General features: G+C 48.0%; 1 protein-coding gene across 2 annotated transcripts; it reads right to left on the bottom strand.

Annotated features, from left to right (window-relative positions):
• Window positions 1-7,193: 7,193 nt before the first annotated feature.
• On the bottom strand, window positions 7,194-26,116 carry Wdr5 (WD repeat domain 5). Of its 2 annotated transcripts, none has more exons than XM_041675191.1 (14): window positions 25,999-26,116; window positions 22,449-22,621; window positions 21,801-21,909; window positions 21,079-21,152; window positions 20,544-20,633; window positions 20,291-20,380; window positions 20,047-20,130; window positions 17,599-17,654; window positions 13,885-13,931; window positions 11,343-11,418; window positions 10,474-10,507; window positions 10,071-10,145; window positions 9,614-9,701; window positions 7,194-8,744 (listed from the first exon to the last, which is right to left on the bottom strand). In XM_041675191.1, exons 2-14 carry the CDS (start codon window positions 22,527-22,529, stop codon window positions 8,644-8,646), a joined length of 1,005 nt encoding a protein of 334 aa, XP_041531125.1. In that variant the 5' UTR covers window positions 22,530-22,621; window positions 25,999-26,116; the 3' UTR covers window positions 7,194-8,643. The 2 variants fall into 2 exon arrangements, with proteins under 2 accessions (XP_041531125.1, XP_041531126.1); XM_041675192.1 differs by having other exon boundaries at window positions 22,449-22,538; window positions 25,999-26,091.
• Between the last annotated feature and the right edge of the window lie 1,773 nt (window positions 26,117-27,889).

Genomic DNA, 27,889 nt, shown 5'->3' with positions numbered 1-27,889 from the left:
TTCTAATGTGTGTATGTACAAGATTAGAAGCTCAAGGCTACTGAGGACGTAGTTTTGTACATCCTACAGTCTTGCTCGAAATTTCTATTCTGACCACCATCCCTGGCTCTCGAAACCGTGTATCTGTGCCCCGAGGCACCTGGCACTGGTGTAGACCACTTACAAGAGGCGGTTTCAATCTGAAGCTCTAGGCTGCAGGCAGGTTCGGTAACTCAGCTTGCCATCCGCGATCATTTTGCTCATCACCTTCAGATATTGGAGCTTTCCTGAGAGATTTCTTTTGTGATTTTTGGTTTGGTTTAGTTTTTGGCTGTTTCTTTTGTTTTGGTTTTTGGATTTTTGTTTGTTTTGTTTTTTTGAGACAGGGTTTCTCTGTGTCCTGGAACTTGCTCTGTAGACTAGGCTGGCCTGGAACTCACAGAGATCCACCTGCCTCTGCCTCTGCTGGAATTGAAAGCCTGTGGCATCACTGCCTGGCTCCTGATAGAATTCTTGCACTTAATGCTCAAACAGCAGATAGATCCCAAGCACTGCTCCAGGCACAGGCTCTCCCCAGAGCAGGCTGTACAGAGGTGGTATCCACGATGGATTCCTTACATTGACTGTGGCATCTGACTTGTACATTCTGAGTATTTAGTAACCGTATGTACATGAATATGTGTACACTACAGTCTGTGCTGAGGTGCATACCCGTTGGTGTGCGCATGTGAGTATATATGTTCTATATACGGCATGTGCTCAAATGTGCACACGTGAACAGATGTGCGTTTATGATGTGTATACACAGCACAATTTTTAAAGTATTAAGACAACTGAAATCACTTACTTGTTTGGATCTCAAAAACAGATCTGAGGGCTGGAGAGGTGGCTCAGAGGTTAAGAGCATTGCCTGCTCTTCCAGAGGTCCTGAGTTTAATTCCCAGCAACCACATGGTGGCTCACAACCATCTGTAATGGGGTCGGGTGCCCTCTTCTGGTCTGCAGTCATACACAGAGACAGAATATTGTATACATAATAAATAAATAAATATTAAAAAAAAACAGATCTGAGAAAGACCTGTGACATTACATAACAGGGACCGGGGAGGGGACAACATACTGCTGCTCTCTCCACTCTACACAGTTGAAAGCTTCTATCATACTCACGTTTTGTTTCTGCTAGGCAGGGTCACATGTAGCCCAGGCTGATCTTGAACTCACTGTGGTGCTGCGGGTGGTCGTCACCTCCTGACCTTCCTGCCTCCAGCTCTCAAGTGCTGGGATTACAGGTTTAACATCACTGCCCTTCAGTGCTTAAATTTTGGTGTCTTTGTGTGTGAGGAGGGGGTTGGAAGCCAGAGCTTATCAAGATAAGAATACAACTGAACTCAGTGAACACTCTTCTCTCCCAACCCCCACCTCTCTCTGTCTTTTATCCAAACTGGCCTTGAACTTTACAACCCTCCTGCCCCAGTGACTGAAGTAGCAACTACAGCCTTGCACCACACCTGTCCCTTGCTTGTTTGTAATAGATAGACTTCAAAACATTTCTGGGGGGGGGGGGGGCGGGGGGATTGGCATACTCAAAACAAGACTCAAAACACTGAGGACTTTCAAAGCACACTGATATACCCTGGGGATGACTGGCCCACCTACAAGGTAAAGTAAAGACTCACAAAAGTAGGACACGGGGCTTTCTCAGGGACATGGCACCTGCCGGGGGTAGAATGGACAGGTAGACAATATGGGAAGTAAAACTCAGGGCCACATTTATGCTGAATGGTATGGCTGTAACAAACAGAGAACACAGCTCTTCTCCAAATGGAAGGTGGAAACCTTTAAGGCACTGAGCTATGGAGCAACACACTTCTCTGGAGGGAGGGAGGGAGGGAGGGAGGGAGGGAGGGAGGGAGGCCCAAAAATTCCAAAAGTAAACAAACGTAATAAACTAAAACCTATAGGATTTAGAAGGCTCCTCCCCCAAATTGCACAAGCAGCCAGGCTGTGGTGGCACACGTGCCTTTAATCCCAGCATTTGGGAGGCAAAGGCAGGCATCTCTGTGAGTTCGAGGCCAGCCTGGTCTACAAGAACTAGTTCCAGGGCAGGCTCCAAAGCTACAGAGAAACTCTGCCTCAGAAAAAAAAAATATATAAAAAGGTGCACAAGCAGTGAACAATTGCTTTGGAGAGGCTGGGAGAGATGGCTCAAGGTTCAAGACCACTGGCTGCTCTTCCAGAACCCACAAGGCCTCTCACAACCATCCACAACTCCTGTCCCAAAGGATCAAATGCCCTCTTCTGGCCTCCACAGCCACCAGACACACATATGGTGCACATACAAACACAAAGACAAAGCACCTATACACATTAAATGAATTTTTTTTAAATATAAGTAACAAATGTTATGGGTTTTGTTTGTTTTCGAGTCAGAGTTTCTCTGTATAACAGCTCTGGCTGTCCTGGAACTCGCTCTGTAGACTAGGCTGGCCTCGAACTCACAGTATGCGCCAACATACCTAAAGGAAAATAAACCTAAAGTTTATTTTCGCTGGGTGGTGGTGGCGCACGCCTTTAATCCCAGCACTCGGGAGGCAGAGGCAGGCAGATCTCTGTGAGAGCTGGTTCCAGGACAGCCACCAAAGCTACAGAGAAACCTTGTCTCAGAAAAAGAAAGAAAAAACAAAGAGAGAGAGAGAGAGAGAGAAAGAGAGAGAGAGAACATATTGTGAATAGATTTCAACTTTCAGATTTTTAGCCCTCCTTTAGCGCATCCTGGTGTCTTTAATGGAAGCCTGAACAGAAGTCCTGAAGCCTAAAACGTAAAGGCTCCCATAATCTCCTCAAAAAAAATTTTTTTGTGATTTACCCTGCTCAGCTTGCTCCTTTTCACTATAAATCTTTTATTAGAGCTACCACTAATGTCCACATGACAGAGTCGATACTAGGCTGTTTTCATATTTCTTCTGCCAACAGAAGCACTTTAGCCTCTTTGGACAAGGGCAAAGGCAGCCACTTTCATCACCAAAATATCGACCTCTAGGCAACACACTAAAATTCTTTTCCTCTGAAAAATGTTGAATGAGCCCCTAACAGTTCGAATAACTTAACACCTCTGTCTTCCATGCTCCTACTAGGATGGTTATTAAAGCATTCCGCTGCTTTCATAACCCAAAGTACCAAATTCCTCCAAACGGATGGTCAGGCCTAACTGCTCATCATGAACTGGGTGTTACTGGACCCCCCAAGTCGTAAAGTAGAATATAAGCAGCCGCAATCCATTATCAAATGGAAGTAGCACATGTGTGATTGGGCCTGGGCAGGACCTGAGGGCACTAGCAAGCTACATGAACGAGTTGCCCAAATGCCTATGGTTTGTGCTCCTGCTACAATGCCGTCTACTGCCAAGAATGCATCTGCAGCCTCATGGGGTGTTGTGCCCTATGATCGGTTGACTGAGGAAGAGAAGACCAGGGCCCGGTTTATTGATGGTTCTGCACACTATGCAGGCCCGACCCAGAGGTGCACAGCTGCAGCACTACCACCGTTTCTGGGACAACCCTGACAGATACTGGTGAAGGGGAATCCTCACAGTGGGGAGAGCTTTGGGCAGTACACATGGTCATACAGTTGGCTTGAAAGGAGAGATAACCAGATGTATGACTGTTCCCTGATTCATGGGCTGTAGCCAATGGATTGGGTGGATGGTCAGGGACTTGGAAAGAGCATGATTGGAAAATTGGTGAGAAAGACATCTGAGGAAGAAGTATGTGGATAGATCTGTGAAGATACTTGTGTTCCACATAAGTGTTCATCAAAAGATGACTTCAGCTGAGGAGGAGTTCAACAATGAAATAGATAGGGTGACCCGTTCTGTAGATAGCCTCTTTCCCCAGCCATTCCTGTCGCTGCCTAATGGGCCCATGAGCATAGTGTCCATGGTGGCAGAGATTTGGGCTATGCATGGGCTCAACAACACGGACCAAGGCTGACCTAGCTACAACTACTGTCGAGTGCCAGATGTGCCAGCAGCAGAGATCAACATGGAACACCAGATATGGCACCATTCCACAGGGTCACCAGCCAGCAACACTGGACCACTTCCTCCACAGATAGGACAACTTTGTCCTTACTGGAAAAGATACTTATTCTGTTGTGGACTTGTCTTTCCTGCATGTAATGCTTCTGCCTAATCCACCATCCGTGAACTTACAGAGTGTCTGATCTACTGATGGTATTCCACACAGTATTGCTTCTGACCAGGGAACTCACTTCACAGCCAGGAGAGACAGTAGGCGTACAATCATGGAATCCACTACTCTTACCATGCTCCCCACCATCCTGAAGCAGCTGGCCAGATAGAAAGACAGGATGGCCTTTTAAAGACACAATCACAGCACCACCCAATCAGGTGGCAGCAGCATGGAGGGCTGGCTGGGATTCTCCAGAAGATTGTATATGCTTTGAATCAGTGTCCAATAGACAGTACACTCTTTTTACAGCCAGGAACCAGGGGTCCAGGGACCAAGGGGTGGAAAGGGGAATAGCTCCACTGTCACCTCTAGTGACCTACAGGAAGGGTTTTGCTTCTTGTTCCCACAACCCTGAAGTCTGCTGACCTAGAAGTTTTGGTTCTGGGGTGGGTGGGGGGTGCTCTTGCCAAGAGCCACAGCAAACACTCCATTGAACTGGAAGTTTAGCCTTGCCCCTAGTCACTTCGAACTTGTAATGCCCTTAAACTAACAGCAACATTAGGAGAGATCCAGATTACCACGAGGACACTGGACTCCCTCTCTACAACAGAGCTATGAAGGATTGTCTGGGGTGCAGATCTTTTTTTTTTTTAAATATATTTATTTTGTATACAATATTCTTTCTGCGTGTGAGGGCACCAGACCTCATTTCAGATGGCTGTGGGCCACCATGTGGTTGCTGGGAATTGAACTCAGGACCTTTGAACTCAGGACCTTTGGAAGAGCAGGCAACGCTCTTAACCACTGAGCCATCTCTCCAGCCCCCTGGGATGCAGATCTTTTAGGTCTTAGTCTCCTGGTGCTACTGTGCCCTGTGATTAAAATTAATGGGAAGCTACAACAGCCTAGTCCATGCAGCATGATCCAGGGCACAAAGCTCATGAGAAATGAATGTAACGGGTCACTCTTGTAGGAAAGACCTGCTGATGCGGGATTCCCCTCTGTAAGCTGTTAATGTGTCACTACCATCAGTTAATGGAGAAGCTGCTTTGGGCCTGTGACAGCACAGAATAGAGCAAGGCAGGAATTCCAAGCAGAGATAAAAAAAAAAAAAAAGGCAGAGTCAGACAACAATGTGTAGCTACCAAAAGAGAAAGACCCCAGTTGCCAGCCAGAACCTTACCAGTAGGCCACAGCCTCATGGCAATTCACAGAATAGAAATGGGCTAATTTAATTTTTTTCATTTTTTAATGTATTTAATTCATATGCATTGGTGTTTTTGCCTTCATATGTCTGTGAGGGTGTTGGATCCCACAGAACTGGAGTCACAGACAGTTGTGAACTGTCACGTGGGTGCTGGGAATCAAACCCTGGTCCTCTGGAAGAGCAGTCAGAGCTCATAACCACTGAGCCATCTCTCCAGCCCCATAATTTAAATTTTTATGAGGGCGCCAGATCTCATTTCAGGTGGCTATGAGCCACCATGTAGTAGCTGGGAATTGAACCCAGGACCTCTAGAAGAGTAGCCAGTGCTCTTAACCACTGAGCCACCTCTCCAGCCCCAATGGGTTAATTTAAGATGTAAAAGTTAGTTAAGAAGCCTGAGCTAATAATAATAGGCCAAGCAGTGTTCTAATATTTGGGCGGGCGGGCAACAAGCGAACAGCTTCCAGTCAACACTTGCTGAGGTGCCAGCCTGCAGAGTGTGGAGGGGATATAGGTGAGGAAAGCAGTTTTGGGGCTTCTGAGACAGTTTCTCTGTGTAGCCTGAATGTCCTGGAACTAGCTCTTCTAGACCAGGCTGGCCTTGAACTCAAGAGATCCACCTGCCTCTGCCTCCCAAGTGCTGGGATTAAAGGCCTGCGCCACCACCGCCAGGCTAGGAAAGTAGTTTTAAATACCATCTAATGCCATATGACCAGTTGTAGAAGCAATTATAGCTGATATGAGTGCTTCTGTTGTATTTTTTAAAAGAATATTTTATTTTCTTTCAATTTCCTTGTATGTTGCAACATCAATTAAGATGGTTACCACATCTAAGTTTAAGAAAGTAAAATACCAGCCTGGTCTACAAGAGCTAGTTCCAGGACAGGCTCCAAAACCACAGAGAAACCCTGTCTCAAAAAACCAAAAAAAAAAAAAAAAAAAAAAAAAGAAAGTAAAATATCCCCCAAAGGGCATGACCACTATTCTAAATTAAGAATGTGCTCACGGTAGAATGAGGGATAGTTATATCATTAGGTGCAATTATGACCTGGTTAAATATATAAAGTGCTTGTGGTCAAGTTGACATGAGGTTGATTGTGATGGCTATTCCTGGTTGCTAACTTGACTATATCTGAAATGAACTATAATCCAGACAATCTTGTGACAATGCCTGTGATTAGGATTTTTTTTTTTTAAAAGGATTAGAGTTCTGCCTGCAAACCAGAAGATACCAGATCTCATTAAATGTGGAGGTAATGACTCACAGGGCTAAGAAGTTCTTACAGAAGAATTCTTATGTTCTTATAAAAAATTATATTTTTTTTATAATTTATTTGTATTTTATGTACATTGCTGTTTTGCCTGCATGTATGCCTGTGTGAGGGCATTGGATATCCTGGAACAGGAATTACAGACTGTAACCTGCCATGTGGATGCTGAGAATTGAACTCGGGTCCTCTGGAAGAGCAGCCAGTGTTCTTAACCCCCAAGCCATCTTGCCAGCCCCAGAAATTATATTCTTAAGAAATTAAGGGCTAAGAAATTCATCAAAGTGAGCTGGGCAGTGTTGGCACACACCTTTAATCCTGGCACTCAGGAGGCAGAAGCAGGCAGATCTGAGTTCAAGGCCAGCTTGTTCTACACAGCAAAGTGACTCAACTGGTAAAGACTTGCCACCAAGCCTGGTGAAGAGTCCTATCCCAGGACACATATGGTGGGAGAAGAGAACGATAGGTTATGTCCTCTGACCTCCAACATGCAACAACACAACTATGTATGCAAGATGAATCTTTAGAAAAAAGTTATACGGGACAAAATTACAAGACATGAAAACCTTTATTTTCAAAAAGAGAATGTATTTTTACATAAATCTACAACAGAGTTCAACTGTAGAAAAAATAAACTATACTTGGGGATACTGCGCTCAGCATGGCAAGCAAGCTCCCTCCCTTAGGAGGAAGCCGCACACCAGGCCACAGCTGGAAGGACCTTAACACCCCTCCAGAAACCCCACAGCAACATGCCCTCAATGCTGACCAGAACCCAGGCACATCTATCCAACAGATGCCAGAACCCATGTCAGCAGCCACAGACCAAGATGACCTGGTTCCATAGCAGGCTGCGGCAGCCACAACAAACCCAGAACCTCTCTGCAGCCTGTGCCTGTGTCCATCAGCCTGACCCATCTATGTGGACCAGAAATATCCATAGAACCTCTGCACTGTTCCATGGCAGGCCATTCTGGGTATGGCCAGAAGTTGTAAAACTACTGTGCAGCTCTGAGTCTGGCCATCACCTCTTCCCAGTCCTGGTCACACAAAAGCCAGGACAGAGGATCCATTTGGGGCAGGGACTAAGAGAGGCTGGTGGTAGTTTAGAAGCCAAGGCAGGAGGCTGTACCTGCTGGGATAAGTACCACATTGAACACCTCTCTCCTACACAGATGACTCTGAGCCGCAAGCAAAATGAATGGAGAGGACCAGGAAGTCTGTCCAAGAGTTTCACTCTTTCTCAACTGAAGGTCCTCTTCTAAAAACAGTCAGTGCCCACAGCAGCAATTAGGAAAGAGGCACAGCAAGGATCCATCTTCCCAGAGACCTTTCCAACCCCTGCCCTAAAAGCCAGGTATGGATGGGATGACCTTCCATCCTGTCAGAACTCAGGGTCACAGAGGGTTCAAACCCACCTTTTATTACAGTGTATAGCTTACTGAGTGACACCAGAAAGACAAGGGGACACTGTGCAACCACTGAGAGGTCAGTGTTGACCTATGAACTCCAAAAATACAAAGGAACTTGACACAGATACAACTTAGAACCTTTCTGTTTCCAGAAATTCCTGGAAACACACTGGGTACTATTACAGGCAGGGAACATGAACAAGCAGGCCAAGGCTGGAGGTAGGGAGCGGGAGTGGGGCTGTAGGTCCTGCTCCAGTGTGTGCACTGGACAATACAATACCAAAAAGATACAGAACAATTATTGGGAAAAAACAACCCATGATGAGTTGAACTCACTCTTGTAATAAAAAATTAAAAATTTGCGGCCTCTGGGCACAGAACAGACCATGAACTCCCTAGACAGGGACAGAATTGGCAAGAAATGTCACAGTGGCTATCAAGACTCGGTAGTGTGCACTCCCCTGACCCGACATCTTCAGAGAGGAGGCGCACCAGGCCTGTTGCCCCAGTCTGGCCCCACACCTCTGCCCCCCATGCGTTTCTTGCCAATCCGGGTGGCTTCCTGAAGTCTCTTGTGGAGCCAAGACTTAGCAGTCACTCTTCCACAGTTTGATGGTTTTGTCATTCTCTAGTGCTGCCGAGGCAATGATGTTCTCTGTCGGATGACAAGCCGTGGAAATCACAACATCTGAAAGAGCCAGGGGAGGGTTAGAATGTCAGAAATAGTACTAAGCACCACAGCCTCCGTCTGCTGGCTGTCCAGCAGGGTCCTCATACGGTATGTCTACAGGCTCTCCACACTGGTCTCACACTACTCCCACTGCCTCCTACCACCCAACACAACTTGTATCCAGTTGCTCCCCCTAAGCAAGAAGTAACCATACACCTGGGCTGGGCTGGGCTGGGCTACTGGCATTAATGAGATGGCACGTGACGTTCACTAACTCCGCCTGTTTCCTGGGTGCTCAGGAACCACAGCAAATGTAACCAACTCACTTCCAGTTGAAGGCAACTGCTCTATCACAAAGAGGCACCCCCTCCTCAAAGCTGCAAAGGGGCACGATATCCTTGCCCTCACACAGAAAGTGGGCAGGCAAGAACAACTAACTAGAACGAGGTCAACCCATAGCTACACCTCAGAATCAGGTGTTGGCCTCACTCAAGGCTGAGCTCTGCTTGGGAAATGGAAACCAGCATCTCTGAAAGAGGCTGGAACCTCCAGGAAATGCAGCTCACCATATATGTTAGACACTTCCCATATTCACCTTTGGGTCCCAGATGCATGGTCTCCAATGAGGAAAACAAGCTATACTCCCGGAGGCCTCGGTCTTAGTCAACATCTATAAACAACTGAGCCCAGAACCCCAGACAAGAGCCCTTGATGCCACTTCCAAGACATGCTATGTCAGGCCTCAGGGCTGGGATGGCAGGCAGAACAGAGTAGCAATGCCTGCCTGTGTGTCCCTAAATCCCAGAGACAACCAAGCAATTGGAGGACTCAAGCAGCTCCCCTGGGTGGCTTCACCCCGTGTGGTCTATCCCCAAAGGACTGCCCACCTGTGTGACCCTGCAACTTCTGCACAATCTCCTTGGTCTGCAGGTTCCAGATATACACCAGGTTATCTTCAGAACCAGACACGATCCACTGCAGCAGCACAGCAGGCAGTCAGTGACAACAGGCAAGACACCGGGAAGTTATGTGCTGACTAGGTGGTAGCAACAAGCAAGCTGCCTGGCACCACTCTGACCTCTTGTTCCCACAACTTGGGGACATGTCAACTGCCTCCCATGCCACACCCCCCTCCCACACCCCCATGAGTTTCTATCCAGTCACCACTTGCTCTTAGATCTTCAACCGGATTCAAGTGTAAGACACCACAGGTCCACACAGAAGGGCATGTTTGGGTTTATTCCCCAGCCTCAAGGAAGCTTCCCAAAAACATGAAGCCACCTGTGATGGGTGGCCTCTCAGGAGAGAGCTGGCAGGGTGACGGCAGCTCGGTGGAAGACTCACCTTCCCACCTGTCACAGAAAAGTTGGCAAATATGCAGTACTTCTCGTTCTTGTGGCCTGTGTATGTCTTCAAGCACTGAAAAGGTGGGTGTGCATTGTTAGCACCTGTGTTTCTCTTTCATTCCAGGATTCCAAGTTCTGGGCACACACATCTGACCACTGCCGAAAATACTCTAGATACATACAAGAGAGTCCGTAGACTCAAACTTTGACCTGCAGGCTAGCCATTCATAAAACATGTCTTTAAAGGGAGTTATACCAAACTTGCTTATCAAAAGAAGATGGCTCTTAGTCTCTCCTGCTTCAACTCCTGGGTCTGATGCACCCCCCCCACCACCACCACCACTTGTTACCTGGGGCTGGCATGCAGATGGCCCCAGGCCAGCCGCGTGCCTGAAGCTTACCTTTCCCTTGCTGTAGTCCCAGAGCTTCAGCGTGCTGAAAGAGAGAGTACGAGTGAGGGGCAGCCTATCTTTGGCCATGCTCCGCCTCTGATACCATCATTTCTCAACAACCACGGGTGTCAGGATAGAGGATCCTTCAGCCCATCAGGTTCAACCACTCCATGGCACAAAAAAAGCCTACAGTACTTGTAGTTCAGAGACAGACTAAAGAAAAGCTGTTGCTGGCTGTTCTTCTCAAAACCAGTGGTTAGCCACAAGTAGAATGTGGAAAATGCACGCTCCAGAACCATCCAGGACAAACTTCAAGGGAAGCATCTTCTGCTCGTCCTTGGGATGAACGTTCTTGCTGACCATGGGAAAAGTGGTAGGCTAACCAGGATAATGCCAAGCAGGCAGCTCAAGAGGGATGATCTGGTACGGTTTCTTTAAGACCTTATACAGTGTGCCAGCTAGACACACAATGAGCACCTAGATGGGGGTCAGCATGTGCATGTATGACAGTGAGATTCTGCTGTATACATGAAGGTGCTCAGAGACTGAGAACTGGCTTAAAGCCAGCCTAGCATGTGTGAAAGCAAACAAACCAAAAGTCAAGGAGCTCAGAGGCCCATGAAGGTCTTCAGATGTCACCTGTCCTACCTCACCTCTGTGGAGGTAATCTTTGGCTTGCCTTACACAAACAGCCTAGGCTTCAAATCCTTCTCATACTAGAACTAGCTGGGGTAGACAGCCAGCCTTTCTTTAGCCCCTCAGCCTACTGTCCAGGGCTAAGCTCTAATGCACAAATGTAAAACACCTCAACTAAGCTATTGGGAGAAGGCAACAGAACAGGAGAGTAACCCACCAATGAAGGCTGTCAAAGCACTCACTTGTCCAAAGTTGCAGCCAGGATATATTTGCCATTTGGAGAGAATTTCACGAAGGACACTGGAGGATTGTCATCATCTACGCAGAACAAAGATAGGTTGACTCTTGGCAGAGTAGAAAGGCAGGACAGCTCCCTGTCACCCATGCAGGACATCTGTGTAAGGCCCCTGCCACCTGTACTGTCACCATTACCCTCCAACAGCCTGATATTCCATCTCCCAACATCTTCCTTGATCATTCTAAGTCTTCACCCCAGTGCCCTGCCAATACAAGGTTTCACCACTTGTGAAAGGAGGCCCAAAGCTCCGAACAACTGATCCCCTGGAGAGAGCTGCTTGGCCTAGGATACTCCTACAGACACATTCCCATTCTTTATGGTCATGCCTCTGCCTGCTGACTTTAGTCTCAGCATTTGGAGAGGGGTGCGGGTGGGCTGCTGCACTGCTAAAGGTCTTCTAGAAATTGCTCACATAAAAGCTGCTTTCCAGGGCACAGGAATAAATACCATATCCTCCTCCAGAGTGGACCCTCAGGTATCTGCCCCTCGCCTGGGTGAGAAGGGTGTGTCTTGGAGTGGGTCTACCTGGCCAGCCAAGGAAGCCTACCAAGTCTACCAGGCCCTAAGTGTGCATACAAAGACTGGTGCATCCTGACACACACATTACCACTGGGGGTTCGCGGGGAACTCTTTTCCTTGGGACTGATCACAAACACTGAAAGGGACACAAGAGAGTGAGGCCAGCTGAGGTCACATAAGGCCAATAATTCAATGTCAGTTGACATGGAACAGTTATCTGTGCTCCTTACCCAGGTCACCTCTAAAACAGATCCCTGGAGAAACATTACTGACTTGTGTTGAGCAAGCCCTAATCATAATCTTCATTTCTAACCAAGTGGTGGTGGTACAAGCATTTAATCCCAGCACTGAAAGGCAGAGGCAGGAGGATCTCTTTGTTTCAAGGCCAGCCTGGTCTATAGAGTAAGTTCCAGAACTACATAGAAAAACTGTTTTGAAACGCCAACTCCCTCCCAAACTCCCCAAAGAAAACAATCAGTTGCTAAACCTGAAGACATGGGGAAAAGAAACAGACCTTGGGCCAAATAGGCCTGCCTCCCTTATTCTAGGGCTTATTTCCACCTTAGTCTAGGGCTTACTTCCCATTGCCTGTCCAAATTTAAATCCTGGTCCTGCACCTGGTTGTCTCTAGGTGACCAAAGTTTAGCCAACAACTGATAGAAAACAAAGCATTCCACAAATCTCAAAACCCCGGCTGTCAAGACATGGGGAAGTGCTCAGTCTTACTACAACTTGATATTCACAGGAGACCTGCCCCTTCCTGGATGGAGAGTAAGAGAAGGGGATTGGGGGTTGGGGGTGAGGAAGAAGGGAGCTGTAGTTGAGACATAAAATAATTAAACAAACAAGCCCCAGGGCTGGTGAGATGGCTCGTGCACTTACTACATGCACAGGCCTGACAACTTAAAGAGCTCAGAACCCACAATAGGAAAAGAGCTCTAACTCCTGAAAGTTGTCTTTGACCTCTACACGTGTGTTGACACATACAGAAACACACCATGTTGCATGTGTGTACTGGGGGGGTTGGTTTGTGGGCACATAATATGTTTAAAAGAAAAAAAAACACAGAATTTTCTGGCATAGCATTGCACACCTTTAACCTCAGCACTCCAGAAACAGGTGGATCTCTATGATTTCATAACCAGCTTGGACTACAAAGCAAGTTCCAGGCCAGCCAGAGCTACACAGTTGAGATCCTGTTATACACACACAATAAACAAAAACACAGCACAACCCCATAAAACCAAACAGAATTTGACTATTCCGTAGACAAAGGCTGAACTTAAGTGAGTATAGTAACTCTAGCATTCCCCACCCCATGGCAACCTCTTTGAGCTGCCTATAATGGCTGCACCTGAACTGGATGTGTACCTGCCTACTGCACATCATTCCAACACACTAGTTTTTCTAAGAGCCCCAGGGAGGTAGCAACTCACCACAAAAGCCTATCAACCCACAAAGAATGTCTTGCCAAACCTTCACATCGCTAACTGAAAGCTCTGAACTCCAGCAGGGCCAAGTAACACCCTTCCGATACCCCACCCGTGAAGTCCTGCTTCTGACACTCTGCCCCCTCCCCCACTACAGTACCCCAGTAGGTGAGTACGTATCCCCAACTGCAGGAAGGAAGGGGCCAGGGGCAGGCTGATACACATGGTGGAGAATACAGGGCCCCAAACACCTACAAAGGACACTATTCTACAATGTTAAGTACTCCAAGGACCTCATATGAGCAGGAGATTGGGGGGAGGGGGGTTCCACAGGCAGCTTTATTAGTCAGGAAGGAGGGCAAGGTGGACACACCATCACACCATGAGTGTGAGGAGGCCAGGACAGAAGGGAAAGATGACTTCTTGAAAACAGATACTCCTGTAAGGTCCACTAGGACATGGTAGGTCTGGGGAAAGCTATCCCTACCCACATCCACCCACCTCCATAACCCCTACCAGACAGACCAGAGCACTCACCGATGAGCGTCTTCAGGCACTGGCCAGAGGCAGTGTCCCAGATGCGGCTGTCAAGCAAGAACATAGGTAAGGACGCAGATTGAGTGAGTGCTGTCACCAATCCCACTGAACTCTGGGAGGGCATTTCTCCCAGTTCCCGTAGCACCGTACTGAATCCACAGCTTTAACAATTACTCTGTCTTTAGAGACTGAGTAAAAACTACGTATGCATACACGGGCAGGCTCCACTGTTGCAGACTGTCTCCCAATCTAGCATAAAGGATACCTGTCCTCTAGGCAGGATTACAGAGAAAAACCCTATCTCAAAAGAAAAGAAAAAAGACTGGAGACTGGAGTGATGTCCTGAGTTCAATTCCCAGCAAACACATAGTGGTTCACAACCATCTATAATGAGATTTTGTGCTCTCTTCTATCCTGCAGGGATACATGCAAGTAGAACACTGTACACATAATAAATAATTTTTTAAAAAGTTTTTCTAGACAGTTTCTCCATGTAGCCTTGGCTGTCCTGGAACCCAGTATATACACCAGGTTGGCCTCGAACTCAGAGATTCACCTGCCTCTGTCTCCCAAGTGCTGGGATTAAATGAGTGTGCCACCACTGCTTGGTTAGCCAGTGCTCTTAACCGATGAGCCATCTCTTCAGCCCCAATAAATAAAAATCTTAAGAAAAAAAAAAAGAAAGCCAGGAAGTGGTGGTACAAGCCTTAGTACTCTGGAGGTAGAGGCAGTCTGCTCTACAGAATGAATTCCGGGTCAGGGCTACACAGAGAAACCACGTCTTGAAAAACTCCTCCCCAATACCAGCCTCTCCACAGCTCCCAAAGTTTCCACTCTTGGAACAAGCTTGTCTGGTCCAAAAGCAACAGCCCTTTCTTCCTCTCTGCACATGCCCAGTGACCAGTCTCTGCAGGCTCCATTTTACTTGTGATTCTCATGCTGAGGAGACAGACATAAGATGCCAAAACTGGAACCCTCTGTGGGTTTTTGTTTGTTTGCTTTTTTTGAGACAGTCTAGGTAGCTCTAGCTGGCCTTGAACTCACAAAGATCTGCCTTCCCAGTGCCAGGATTAAAGGCTTAAAGGCTGTACCACCTGCTGGCCTCTTTTAAATTCACTTTTGTACAATAGCAAAAACACCCTTAGGGACTGAAACCCAACTAACTGCTTACTGGCAGAGGCTGAGTGACTGATGGTGACTTCTGATGCTACCCTGAACTCCCCAGGGTGTGCGCTCAGTCTCAATCTCCATGCTCCTCCCCTCTCCTATCAAAGCATTGCTAAACATCTTAGCATTTAATTGTCTACAGAGATCTTTACCATGATCTACCTGGTTAACTCCAGGCAGATCACCTTAAATCCAGGCCAATGCATGATCCTAAATCTCAGAGAACAGGTGCTGCTGAGGTTCCAAAGGCAATGCAGCTGACTCAGAAGCAGGATCCTGGTCTGTCACTTACTGGCTAAGGGACAACTGGCAAGTATTGATGCTTACTATACTTCCCAGTGACAAGCAAGGACGACAAGGGGAAAAGGACCGACGGTATGAGTGACTTTTTGTTTCTGTTTTTAAATTTGTTTTTACTTGTGAGTTCTGCATTTGAGTCCCAGAGCTACAAAATGGGACCCTGTCTCTAATAAACTAATTAATTTTAAGGTCCCAGGACCCCAAGAATACTCTATTAATCACTTCCTCCGGCTCTTTAGGGTGGAGTCTACCTAGGAAAAGCGGGGTCAAGTGCAGTGCACTGCTAGTCCTCCAGTCTTCTCTGGGCTCAGACACCACCCCCTATTGTTTACCTTTACCTATCAAACATGCCTTACATACTGATTCCTATTTCTGTCTTCCTTTCTGACAGGGTCTCAGCATAAAGCCCTGGCTGTCTTCAAATTATGAACTGTGCCAGCATCTGTCCCCAGAGTGCTGGGATGAGTGTATGCTCTATCTCCTTTAACTTCCCAAGCTCCTTCCTGCCAGCTTCTTCAATAAACTGTTTCTAACTTTTTGGAAAGTTCCTTAAACCCAAGTCTCCACATGGTCTGAAGCCTATTGTCTAAGCACCACAGGGTGGTCAACATACACGGGTGCTAGGAGGGCAGGACACTTGGGGGTGCAAGCTCTGTGCCCCAGACTTCTCTCTATCATCTCTGCCACCTGATGTTATTCTTGTGGCAAACAGAAGAGAGGTCTCAAGTGGATTATGGCTTTTACTGGTGACAAGTACAGAGTCCCAGGAGGTCGGGAGTCTTTGTGCGCACACCCAGGTAGGTAACCACGGCCCCAAATGCTATAACCACCTGGGCAGAGTCAGGTGCACCATGCCAAACAAGAGCCAGAGCTCAGGTAGTCATTGCCCATCAGCATATCCAGTCCCACGATGGGGCTGTGTGCTGGTTGCAGACTGGCGTCTGGGAATTCAGCCAACCCACTCTCACAGACCTGTGGTTCTCCTGTTACCATTTCCCCAACCTCCCATGTACTGGACTCATTCTCGAAAATTCAAGTTTCAAGTGTACTTCTACCTTAAGTCTCTTGGGGCCACTCTGCCTATAACAGAGACAGCACAGTAAACACAGACTGGCAGAAATGAAATAGCTTTAAGGGCTTTATCTTTCTTTTGTGAGAACTATCTTTTTGGTAAAGTTTGTGCCACCCCCAAAGTAAAAGAAAATGTTTAGTTCACATCACTCTATATATGTCCAGTAAACAAATAATATTGCCAATGGGCTTCACTAAGTCCCAGCCTGGCCTGTTCAAAGTGGCAAAGTTCCAACTAAGCAACTGCAAAGCTTGGTTCCACCTGCAGCACCACAAAAAAATAAGTAAAAATTTAAGTCACCTTCTGTTATGTTTAGATTTTACTCTCTGCCTTTTGGTCATAGCTCTGCTTGGGGCACAGAAGTTTCTAGCTCCTTTGGTTCACTCCAGGCCACTCTTCCCTGTCCTATCCTTCAAATCAGTTCTTGGGATTTTGCTGTGGAGATTCCAGTCACCTGCCCTGCTCAAACACTTCCTTTTAAGTATCTCTAATTTTAGGTATATTTAAATGCATCCAAGGTCTTTTAGCCTCAAAGTCATAGATGGCCTTTAGTGAGGTGTGCAACGAGCCCATCACCCCTGCCATAAACCAACTCTGTGCTTCACTCACCTCATTCTCTATCAGCCCCATCACTGCTCAACACAGAACATCAGCAGTGATCTCCCAGCACTGTACTCTCAAGTCTGCCTCCTGTGCCCTACACTCCCCTTGTCCTCAAAGGACCCTGAGAACTTCTACCTAGCAGTCAGATCGACAATGGCATGCTCTGTTATAAGCTCTGCAGACCACACCCCTGGCTTCTCTCTTCCACAACGGGACCTGGTTGACTCACCTGCCCAGAATTCATGGGTTCTGTGGACAGGGCCACTGCACTTACCAAAAGGATTGACCCCTTTACTATCTTTCTACAACTTTGGAAGGGCACTCACACAGGGGTATGGAAAGAGCTCTCAGTTCTCAACCTCGCCCTGGGTGGTCTCGCCTCTCAGCCATCACCTCCACCACCTCCTTTTACAGCTTTTCACCCCTTGGACTCTATAACACATGTCTGCAATGACCTACAACCAGAGGGGCACAGGTGAGGCACATGTCCCTTCTCTTTTTGCTATACCAGAGCTGGAACAACAGCACAACAGGCCATACACATTTGTTCACTAGTGAAGACTCTCACTTACCAGAGGCCATCGTAGCTACTAGATACGATCAACGATCCATCACGGTTAAAATGAACCTACAAATGAGAGGAAAAGCAGCTGACTTCCTAATCAGTAGCATGTGGCTCTGGATTCCAACAGCATCCTACCCACAGAACTTAACACACACCTTCCCTTTGCGCACCCAACAAGGTCAATACAAGGGGGGTGGGGGTGGGAGGGGGTGACGGGACAGACCTTTTCCCACTAGCAAAAAGCAAGACTTTGAAGAAGTCAGTGTCTTGAGTAGTCCCCAGGTGCTGTGGTACTCACTCACTAAGCCTGAGTCCTGATACCCAGATCACTGCCACTCCAGATGCTCAGTGGGACAGACCAGCCATGAGACTCAGACCACTATGGGACCTTAGGTAACAGCAGTTGACTCTGAATTCACTATGTAGCTGTAACTTTTATCCCTTAATCTTTCTGCTTCTGCCAAAGTGCTGGGATTACAGGTGTATATCACTATGCCTGTACTTATGTCATATGGTGACAAAACCCAAAGACTGGTGTAGGTTGGGCAAACATCTAAGTGGCCTACATCTCCAGAATTTCTGTAACTTTCACAGAGTATTCCGCAGGTGTGGCTGAAGACAAAGCTTTTACAGATGAACTCTCAGTGCCTGGTGTGGTGACATGCTTCCTAAGTGCTAGGCTCACAGGCATGCAGAAAAACAAGCAACCTTTAGATTCCAGGGACTCTTGCCATCATGGACCTGACAGACCAAGCTGCACTCTACAGCACTGGAACCAGAGGTCACTTTCTACTGCTATAAGTACATGTCAGATCCCAAATAGCCACTCAACCATAACTGTGAGCACTTAGGCCTCCTTCCTTAATTCAAGATAACCCAACTACCCACATTCATCCCTCTCTTTAATACCCAAAACAAGTTCCTATCAGGACATTATGGGGTTAGGAGTTGATATGGGCACCTGAATTCCATGCAGCTAATGTGCAGGTAGCACCTTGGAGAAGAAAATTAGCAAGTGCACATGGTACCCAGAACCGCCTTGGACCAATTAACAGGACTCTCTGCTGGAGGTGAGACACAGCAAATATTAGGAGATATGGCCTTCCTTATTGGAGGAAGTGTGTCACTGGGGGTGGGCTTTGGGGTTTCAAATGCTTGAGCCAAGCCCAGTGTCATTCTCTTCTAACTGCCTATCTATCCAGATAAAGAGTTCTCTGCTTCTTCTCCAGCACCAACTCTGCCTGCATGCTGCCATACTTCCTGCCTGTCATCCAGCCCAATTCGATGTTTTCCTTAGAAGAGATGAGCTGGGCCAGGCAGTGCTGCACGCCTTTAATCCCAGCACTCGGGAGGCAAAAGCAGACAGATCTCTGTGAGTTTGAGGCCAGCCTGGTCTACAAGAGTTAGTTCCAGGACAGCTAGGGCTGTTACATGGAGAAACCCTGTTGGGAAACCCCTACCCACAAAAAAAAAAAAAAAAAAAAAAAAAAAAAAGTTGCATTGGTCATGGTGTCTCTTCATAGCAATAGAAACCCTAAGGCATAGAGGCTGATGGACCTCTTTGAGTCCAAAGCCAGTCTGGTCTACACAGTGAGTTCTATAGCCAAGAGCTACATAGAGAAACTGTGTCAAAAAAAAAAAAATTGCTCCCCACACTATTTTTCTGTCAACTTGACACAACCTAGAGGCAGAGAGGAGGGAGCCTCAAATGAGGAAATGCTTCTGTAACACTGAGCTGTAGGCAAGTCTGTATAGGGCACTTTCTTAGTGACTGATGAGGGAGGACCTAGGCTTGTGGTCCTGGGTTCTGAGTAAGCAGGCTGAACAAGATAAGAAAAGCGAGTCAGTAAGCAACACTCACTCTTCTGTGGCCTCTGCATCAGCTCCTGCAACAAGATTCCAGCCTGCTTAAGTCCCTGTCCTAACTTCCTTCAGTGGTGGACTATGATGTTTAGAGTGCAAGCCAAATAAACCTTTTCTTCCCAACCTGCTTTTGGTCATGGTGTTTCATTATAGCAATAGTAACCCAAACTTACACACTCCAGGGTTGTTTTGTCACTGGGTTTTATCCCAGTAATAGAAACCCTAGGATGCCACCATACTCACTAATTAAAGCTACTCTACTCAAAAGTCTCTTTACTTAGCCTGGAGGTGCTGGCGCACGCCTTTAATCCCAACACTTGAAGGCAGAAGCAGGAGGATCTCTAAATTCAAGGTCAGTCTGCAGAACAGAGTGAGTTCCAGGACAGTCAGGGCTGTTACACAAAGAAAACCCCTGGTCATCTACCTTCCAACCCACAAAGTTCCCCATGAGGCTCCCCACTGTACCCCACCCACCTACTACAGCTCACAGGGCCAAACAATGTCTTAGCCTCTGGTCATCTGGATGCTGCACGTGAGTAAATAAGGTCACCCCACGTAGAGGAACCGCTGAGTGGATGCTAGGAGAACTTACGGCTGAGACTGGGTCCGAATGGGCAGGCAAAGTCTTGAGACACTTCCCTGTCTTCACATCCCATATCCTCACACTTTCATCAAACTAAAGATGAGACAGGACATTAAAGTGACTCTAGGAACAGAGGGGCAGCAACAGTGTAGTCCCTGAGACTCAAACCGTGTCCCCACCCTGAACACCAATATGTAACACTGGACACATCAGCTGCCCTCCCTGCCCCCCCAGGAGAGACCCACGCACTTACAGACCCTGAGACGATGAGGTTGGACTGGGGGTTGAAGTTGCAGCAGAAGACATAGTTACTGTGGCCCTTCAGGGTCTTCAGACACTTTCCCTAGAATGGAGCACACCAAGCTCAATGATTCCCAGGGGCTATATTTTCCCCAGATACAATTCTTGGACTTCCGGTACATCTGAAGACCTCCCCAAGATCAACCATGCACACATCCAACTCATCTCAACTATAGGTACTCCCTGGGAAGACCAGTGTCACTTACAGAACTCACGTCCCATATTTTCAGAGTTTTATCATCAGAGGCAGACACGAGGAGGTTAGAATCTGACGACCAGGCTACATCAGATATACCCTTGGGAAGGAAAAAAAGTTGATTACCACTTAATGGATCAAAACCCAAATGACCAATAAAAAATCAGCATTACCTATCTATGAACCATGCCCTCAGGAAATCTTCTAGCCAGCCAGTATTAGCATAAGACACCTGACTTAGGGCAAAAGGTCACTACTCTCAGCTCTGCCAGGCTTCCTAGACTGATTCACCTGTGGAGGCTTAAAGTGTTCGCACTAAAAATATAAGTCAGCCAGGTGTGGTAGTGCAAGCCTGATTCCCTGAACTACATAAAACCCTGCACCCATCAGTCTTAAAGACAGGCCTGACAAGGCAGGTGGTGGTGCACACCTGCAATTCCTAAGCTCAGGAGGTCAGAACAGCCAGACCTCCAAGTTCAAGGCCAGCCTGATCTACAAAATGCCAGAACAGACATGGCAACCAATACACCTCACAGGAAACCTACCAGTTTGTGACCAGAGATGGTTTTCTCGAACTTTCCGTCATATGCTCCCCATATTTTAATGAGTTTATCAGCAGCTGGAAAGAAATGTAAAGAAGCTGGAGTTAGAAAAAGTTGTGACAGGGGGCTGGAGAAATGGCTCAGAGGTTAAGAGCACTGCCTGCTCTTCCAAAGGTCCTGAGTTCAATTCCCAGCAACCACATGGTGGCTCACAACCATCTGTAATGAGATCTGTCGCCCTCTTCTGGCCTGCAGGCATACATGCAGGCAGAATACTGTATACTAAATAAATAAATAGAAAGAAAGAAAGAAAGAAAGAAAGAAAGAAAGAAAAGGTTGTGACAGCTGGGCAGTGGCAGCACATGCCTTTAATCCTACCAGCCTTTAATCCCACCACTGGGGGCAGAAGCAGGACCTCTCTCTGAGTTCAAGGCCAGCCTGGCCTACAAGAGCTAGTTCCAGGATAAGCTCCAAAGCTACAGAGAAGCTGTGTCTCCAAAAACCAAAAATAAAATGAAAGAAAAGGTTGTGACCATTTCCCCTAAAACAGAGGGCCTAGGTCACTCAGAGAAGTAAGTGTGCACAGAGAGCCACTCATGGTACAGTGAGCGGCAAGAGCATATAAATAGGCAATTACAAGCTGACCAGTAACTTGTGGGAGCAGTAAGAAGTAACAGTCAATGCCCCCCATCACCAAACCCCTTCCTCAGCTGAAGGATACTCACATGAACTTGCCAGCCACTCCCCATTGGGGCTGAACTTCACAGAGGACACAGCTTTTGTGTGGCCAGCCAAGGTGAACTTCAGAGCATAATTTGGCTTAACAGGTGTGGGCTATAGGAAACAGTACAACTTAGCCAGAGGCAACTACCACCACCCAACCAACTCACTTGATGCCCAAAGCATATTTAGTATTAACTGTTCAAACTCACACAAAAGAACTGACTACAATCTTATCTGATGTCACCCTTCAAACTTTTCAGCAGGAGCCTATCCTTCTCTACAAAGTCCATACTTCCTTTGGAGTCCCCACCTCAACATACCAAGAATTTGTAATTTTTTGGCCAAGTGTGGTGGTACATGTCTTTAAATTAAATCCAGCACACAAAGGGGAGAGGGAGGCAGAAGCAGGCATATCCGTATATGTTCAAAACTAGCCTGGTGTACATGTTATGTTCCTCACCAACCAGGCCTACAGGAAGACCCCACCTCAAAACCAGCTGTACTTTCGTGTTTAATCCCAGCCCCACCATCTTAGGTCTGGGAATCTGATGACATCCAGCACATGGCTCTATTTGACCACTGCTGTGTGGGCAGAAACATATAGGCAGCACACCTCACTGGGCACAGCCAGTGGTCCCTGTGGGACATACCTTGCTTTGCGTGGCTGAGGAGGAAGGGGTGGGCTGTGCTCTCGCAGCTTCTGTCTCTGGCTTCTTCTCCTCTGTGGCCATGGCTCTGTTCTGGAGCCCACCGGGCAGGACACAGTGAAGGGGAGTCACAGTGGAAGAGGCTGTCAGCTAAAGCGTACTCTACAGTAAAGGGCCTATAAATAAATCCTCTCTTTAGAAAGGTTATTGGGAGCCGGGCGGTGGTGGCGCACGCCTTTAATCCCAGCACTCGGGAGGCAGAGGCAGGCGATCTCTATGAGTTAGAGGCCAGCCTGGTATACAAGAGCTAGTTCCAGGACAGAAACCAAAAAGCTATGGAGAAAAACCCTGTCTCAAAAAATCAGAAAAAAAAAAAGTTATTGGGAGAGGACTGGATGCTGCTCCAGTGGACCTGCATTTGATTCTATGGGCTTAAAACCATCTCTAAGTCCAGTTCAGAGGACCTGACACCCTCTTTGGGCCTCTGTAGGGACTACATGCATGTGGTATGCAGACATACACGCAGGCAAAAAAACAAAACAAACAAAAACATACACATAAAATAAATTTGGCCAGGCACGGTGGCACATGCCTTTAATCTCAACACTTGGGATGAAGAGGCAGGTGGATCTCTGAGTTTTCGGCCAGACTGGTCGATAGAGCAAGTTCTAGTAGAGCCAGGACCACTCAGAAAAACCCCCGCCTCAAAACAACAAAAAGGTTGTAGGGACTGAGCTGTAATAACTCAGTGAGAAAGCATTCACCTAACATGCCCCCAAATAAAAAAAAAAACAGCAATTCTCGCCAGGGATAACTATCACCCTACTCAAGGCTGAAGCTTCAGATGCAGTGTGATGTGACCTGCTTGACCCCTTTGTGAGCCTAAGGAAGACTTGACCCTCAAGAAAGCTTCCCCACTGCTGTATCCAGTGAGCTTTGCTTCAAAGCACCTTAGACAGTTTTAAAAAGGCTCTCTGACAAGAGGTGGCCCTTCTGTGCAAGAGTGTGGGGCTTGTAAAATGTACCCAAGGAGCCTGACCGTAGAGACAGGGGAGTATGCACCCAGTGGCTTCCTTTGACCTCACAGGTTGCAAATGCAAAAGCTGCTCTCTAGAATGCTAAGAGCTCAAGGGCTCAGTGCACATCGCACTATAAGAGCTCCAAGAGTAAACCAGAGTGGCTACTGTCCAGGTTTCCTCTGGAGGATCAGCCAGAGCAGCGTTGAGACTGCAGACTAGATGCATGCTGCAGCACAGAGGAAAACAATTACTCTGATCAGCTCGACAGCACCTGCCTGAAATGCGAGCCCCTGCAACAGCTAACAGCATCCAGCAATAGGTCCATCACCTGAATGCCACGCACAAAAGCACACCATGTGGCTGTGCAATGAACAGCACCTCTCAAAGAAAAGCAACTAAGACATGCTTGTAAACATCGCTGGATGTGGACTCCTCAATCAATGTGAGGAAGAAGCATGATGTAAATTCTAGCTTTGCAATTAAACCGGAAACCTCACGCTTGCTTACTTAGTAAGACTAAGACAAATGCCCCCCAACAAACAAAAAAGCATGTCTGTCTCAAAGTCTTCAATCCTAGAGGAAGGAACAGTAACAACACCCACTACACAGGGCACAGGAGCTGCCAAGCTGTTTTACCTGGCAGCCAACTCCATCAAGCCCAGGTGCAAGGATTGGAGGAGGGTAGGTCCCATAGGTCTCTCCAGGGAATAAAACTCTAGTGCCCAGAAAATACCAGCTGCTTGGTGTTTTTAGTTTTGAGACAGGCCTTAGCTATGTACCTGATATAAAAAACCTCCTGCCTTAGCCTCAGAGTACAGTTGGTATAACAGGCATACACCAACCACCAGGCCTGACCCGGAACTTATACTTAATGGAAATTTGGCCATACTATGGCCATAACCACTAATTTTGTTGACCACAAAGGGGGCTGGAGAGATGGTTTAAGTGGTTAAAAGCAAACTACACCAATGAAAGGTTGGAGTCCTATCTTAGAGTTCACTAATACTAAGACAGCCTCATTCATATAACATAACTGTTCACTGACGATGTAAGAAAATGAGCTCAGAGGCTGATTGACAGAACCATACAATGCAGTCACTGGCTGCTCTTCCAAAGGTCCTGAGTTCAATTCCCAGCAACCACACGTTGGCTCACACCATTTATGAGATCTGGTGCCCTTCAGGTCTGTAGGTGTACAAGCAGACAGCACATACATGCAGACAGAACATTGTATACATAAAGAATATTTTGAAAAAAAATGGTAGCAGGAGGAATTGAGGCTGAAAACAATGAAAAGAGAAAGTCCCTTTCAGCCGGGCAGTGGTGGTGCACGCCTTTAATCCCAGAGCTCGGGAAGCAGAGGCAGGCGGATCTCTGTGAGTTCGAGGTCAGCCTGGTCTACAAGAGCTAGTTCCAGGACAGGAATCAAAAGCTACGGAGAAACCCTGTCTCGAAAAACCAAAAAAAAAAAAAAAAGACTGGGTGTGGTGGAGCATCCATTAGCCCACAGTTGGGAGACCGACAGGAAGATCAAGGCCAGCCTGGTTTACAAAACGAACTGAGAGCTACACAGAAACACCCCGTGGGGCAGGAGGATTTAGCCAGACAGCCTCACAGCTTTCAGGATGCAAGAGGCTCAGGAGTTTAAACCAGTTAAGAATGAGGCCAGCATCTACAGGAGCCTGCCTCAAAAGAAATCATCAATTTCCGATTCCAATAGCTGGAGTCCCAGACAGAGAGTCAAGTTTTAAGCCTACAGGCCAGCAGGATAGGGGGAGGGCAGCTCTGAGAGGGAGGTCTGTTAGACAGGACAGTCAGCAGGTGGTTTGGGGCTGGTGACCACTGCCCACAAGAAGGTGGTCAACTTGACAGTCACAGTCACAGCTTTATACTAGAGTGAGCCACCACTCTCCCTCCAATCAAATGCAGATTCCCGGATGCCACCCAAGACACCGAGTGCACAAATATGGAGAGACAGTATATTTCAGTCACTCCGGTAATTGCAGTTGGTCAACCCAACAAAGAGCTCCAACCCATCCTCTCTGGATTCCTAGATAACTTGGTCCTAGTAGCCCCGGCTTCACATCACTGTATGCGCTCACCTGCCTAGTTGACCCCGACAAGGCTTACAAATGCTTGACCAGAGAGAGGCCTGGCCTGGTAGAAACTTGGACGGGAACTCAGGTGAAGGTTGTGCTGGCAACACAAGAGAGGCGCCAAGCGGCCAAGGAAACCTGGGTGATACTGGCTGGGTGTCCCCGATGAGACCGTGAACCCCACGCCCAGGGACGCCAGCCCGAGGTGGGCTTCGAGGACCTCGCACGACTAAGGGTCTGGGGGAGCGGCGGGGGGTGGCGTGGGGGGAGGAGGCCCTGACGACCACAAGGGGCTGTGGGGTCGGGGCGCGGCCGCAGACGCGGCGCCGGGCCCGGCCCGAGGCCCATGGAACACGTGCGGCGTAGTGGATCCCGGAGCCTGCGGTTCCTCGTGGCCGCCGCCAGCCTCGAGCCCACAGAGCCGGGTCACCCTCTTACCTGCCGGGGCCGCGGCGACAGGGCCGGGCGCTCAGGCGTCGCGTCGACTCGCCCTGGGCGCGAGAGCAGACGAGCTCTTGTACTAGGCGGCAGCGGCGCGGTAGGCGGGAGGGAGTGCGCGTGCGCGAGGGGGCGGGGCAACGGGCGGCGACGAGGGTCAGAAAAATTAGAGGAGGCGGAGTGCCTTAAAGGGGCCGCTTGCTGCTCTCGCTTCCTGTTTGACAACTCCTGGGATTCCGAGGCTGTAGACCCATGGTGTCTACAGTGAAGGATGGGGAATGTGTTTTTGTGATTCTCCTGTTGTCCCAGGCTGTGTCGCTAAGCTGATAATTACAGCGTGGCCATCCTGGCCTGTGTCTGCCCTGAGATCTTGGGAACCCTCTTGGTGCCTCAGATGGACGACCGGAAGTCCGGAGCTCCTGCAGCTTCCCTAACCTACCGCAGGGCGGGAGCTTCCTGCCGCTGCAAGACACAGTTCAAGTTGGATACACTTACCTCTCTCCTCTGTGCTGGGCGACATGGAAGCTGTGCTGAGCGGTCCCATACTCAGAAAAGGGTCTTAAAAATTATCGCAGCTAAAGAGAGTTCTGCAGCAGTGGTCAGGGAAGGCAGGAAAAAGCAACCCTACATGCTGACAAGAGATGACTTCCTGACATAGAAGATAAACAAGAATGTGGTCCCCAAAGGCAAGTGTCTCTAACACGGGGGCTCCCGGTTATCTAGCTATGCACGCCTCTGGAACCACTGCACCAATCAATTGCCCCTTAACTTAGTTGCCCAGAGCTCACATTCCAGACGGCTCAGCATCCACTACAATCCGGCTCACATATATATATATTTTGTATACAATATTCTTTCTGTGTGTCTGAAGGCCAGAAGAGGGTACCAGACCTCATTACAGATGGTTATGAGCCACCATGTGGTTGCTGGTAATTGAACTCAGGACCTTTGGAAGAGCAGGCAATGCTCTTAACCGCTGAGCCATCTCTCCAGCCCCACATATGGCCATTTTAAAGGCTCGATCTTCACTGTAATTCTCATTTTCATAAGTCAGCTCCTGGCCGGCAGGCTGCCCTGAAGTAAACAAAAAGTATTCCCAGCCCTCTCTCCTGTGGGCCACCTCTACTTTTGTCACTAATGGAGGAAAGACCCAGAGAGGACACAGGGATATAAGGAGAACCAGGAGCCAGGCTCCACCCTCTCGCTTCACTGCCTAACGGTGGTCTTAGAATCTTGTAGGTGGCCTGTGCAGCCTCTTATTTTCCAATGTGGGAATAGCAAATATGTGCAGAGGGTCTGAGCCTTTGAAGCTCAGAATGTGTGTGGTTGCCATAGCTGTAGGAGTGACAGAAGACTGGCAGTTGGCCTAGAATCCCCTTCCAAAGAGGGCACAGAAACAGCTCATAGGGAACTGTGTGCCTAACAGGCCAGATCCCTAGAAGGCCTGGACGGAGCAGAGTGTAAGGTGGTAAGAACAGCATCTCCGTATCTGCCTAGCTGTCTGGACTGGAAACCAAACCTAATTCTGAACTTCCCTCTGCCTCCGATAACATTCAAGCCCATCCACTTTCATCCTCATCCTGGCAATGCCTAAGATGTAGCCTTTTCCAAATTCCGGTCAGGGGAACTGCTAAGAATGCAGGTCTGGGGACGTAGCTCAGTTGGTAGAGTGCATGCAAAGCCCAGAAGTCCTGGCTTCAATCCCCAACACTCATAAACCAAGTGTCCGTGCGTTCACAACGCTAGGGAGCTAGAGGCAGGAGGACCGGAACTTTAAAGGTCATCCTCAGCTACATATTGAATTCAAGACCAACCTAGGCGGCACAAAGGATGAGGGGTCCTGACCCAGAACCCTCAGATTCCCAACCTTCACTTATAGTGCATCTGAATG

The sequence above is a fragment of the Microtus oregoni genome, unplaced genomic scaffold (assembly GCF_018167655.1).
Source record: "Microtus oregoni isolate MIOR12 unplaced genomic scaffold, Mior012 000025F_ref0000491, whole genome shotgun sequence".
In the NCBI taxonomy this organism is placed as follows: Eukaryota; Metazoa; Chordata; class Mammalia; order Rodentia; family Cricetidae; genus Microtus; species Microtus oregoni.
This window is presented reverse-complemented; position numbering and strand designations above follow the sequence as displayed.

Excerpts from the sequence above, each read along its gene's own strand:
- Wdr5 (XM_041675191.1), bottom strand. The coding sequence starts at position 22,529 with ATGGCCACAGAGGAGAAGAAGCCAGAGACAGAAGCTGCGAGAGCACAG. Across the intron at positions 20,381-20,543 it reads AAATATGGGACGTGAGTTCT|GGAAAGTGTCTGAAGACCCT; the intron begins GTAAGTGACACT and ends GCTCCATTCTAG. Across the intron at positions 10,508-11,342 it reads CTGGCTGCAACTTTGGACAA|CACGCTGAAGCTCTGGGACT; the intron begins GTGAGTGCTTTG and ends TCTCTCTTTCAG.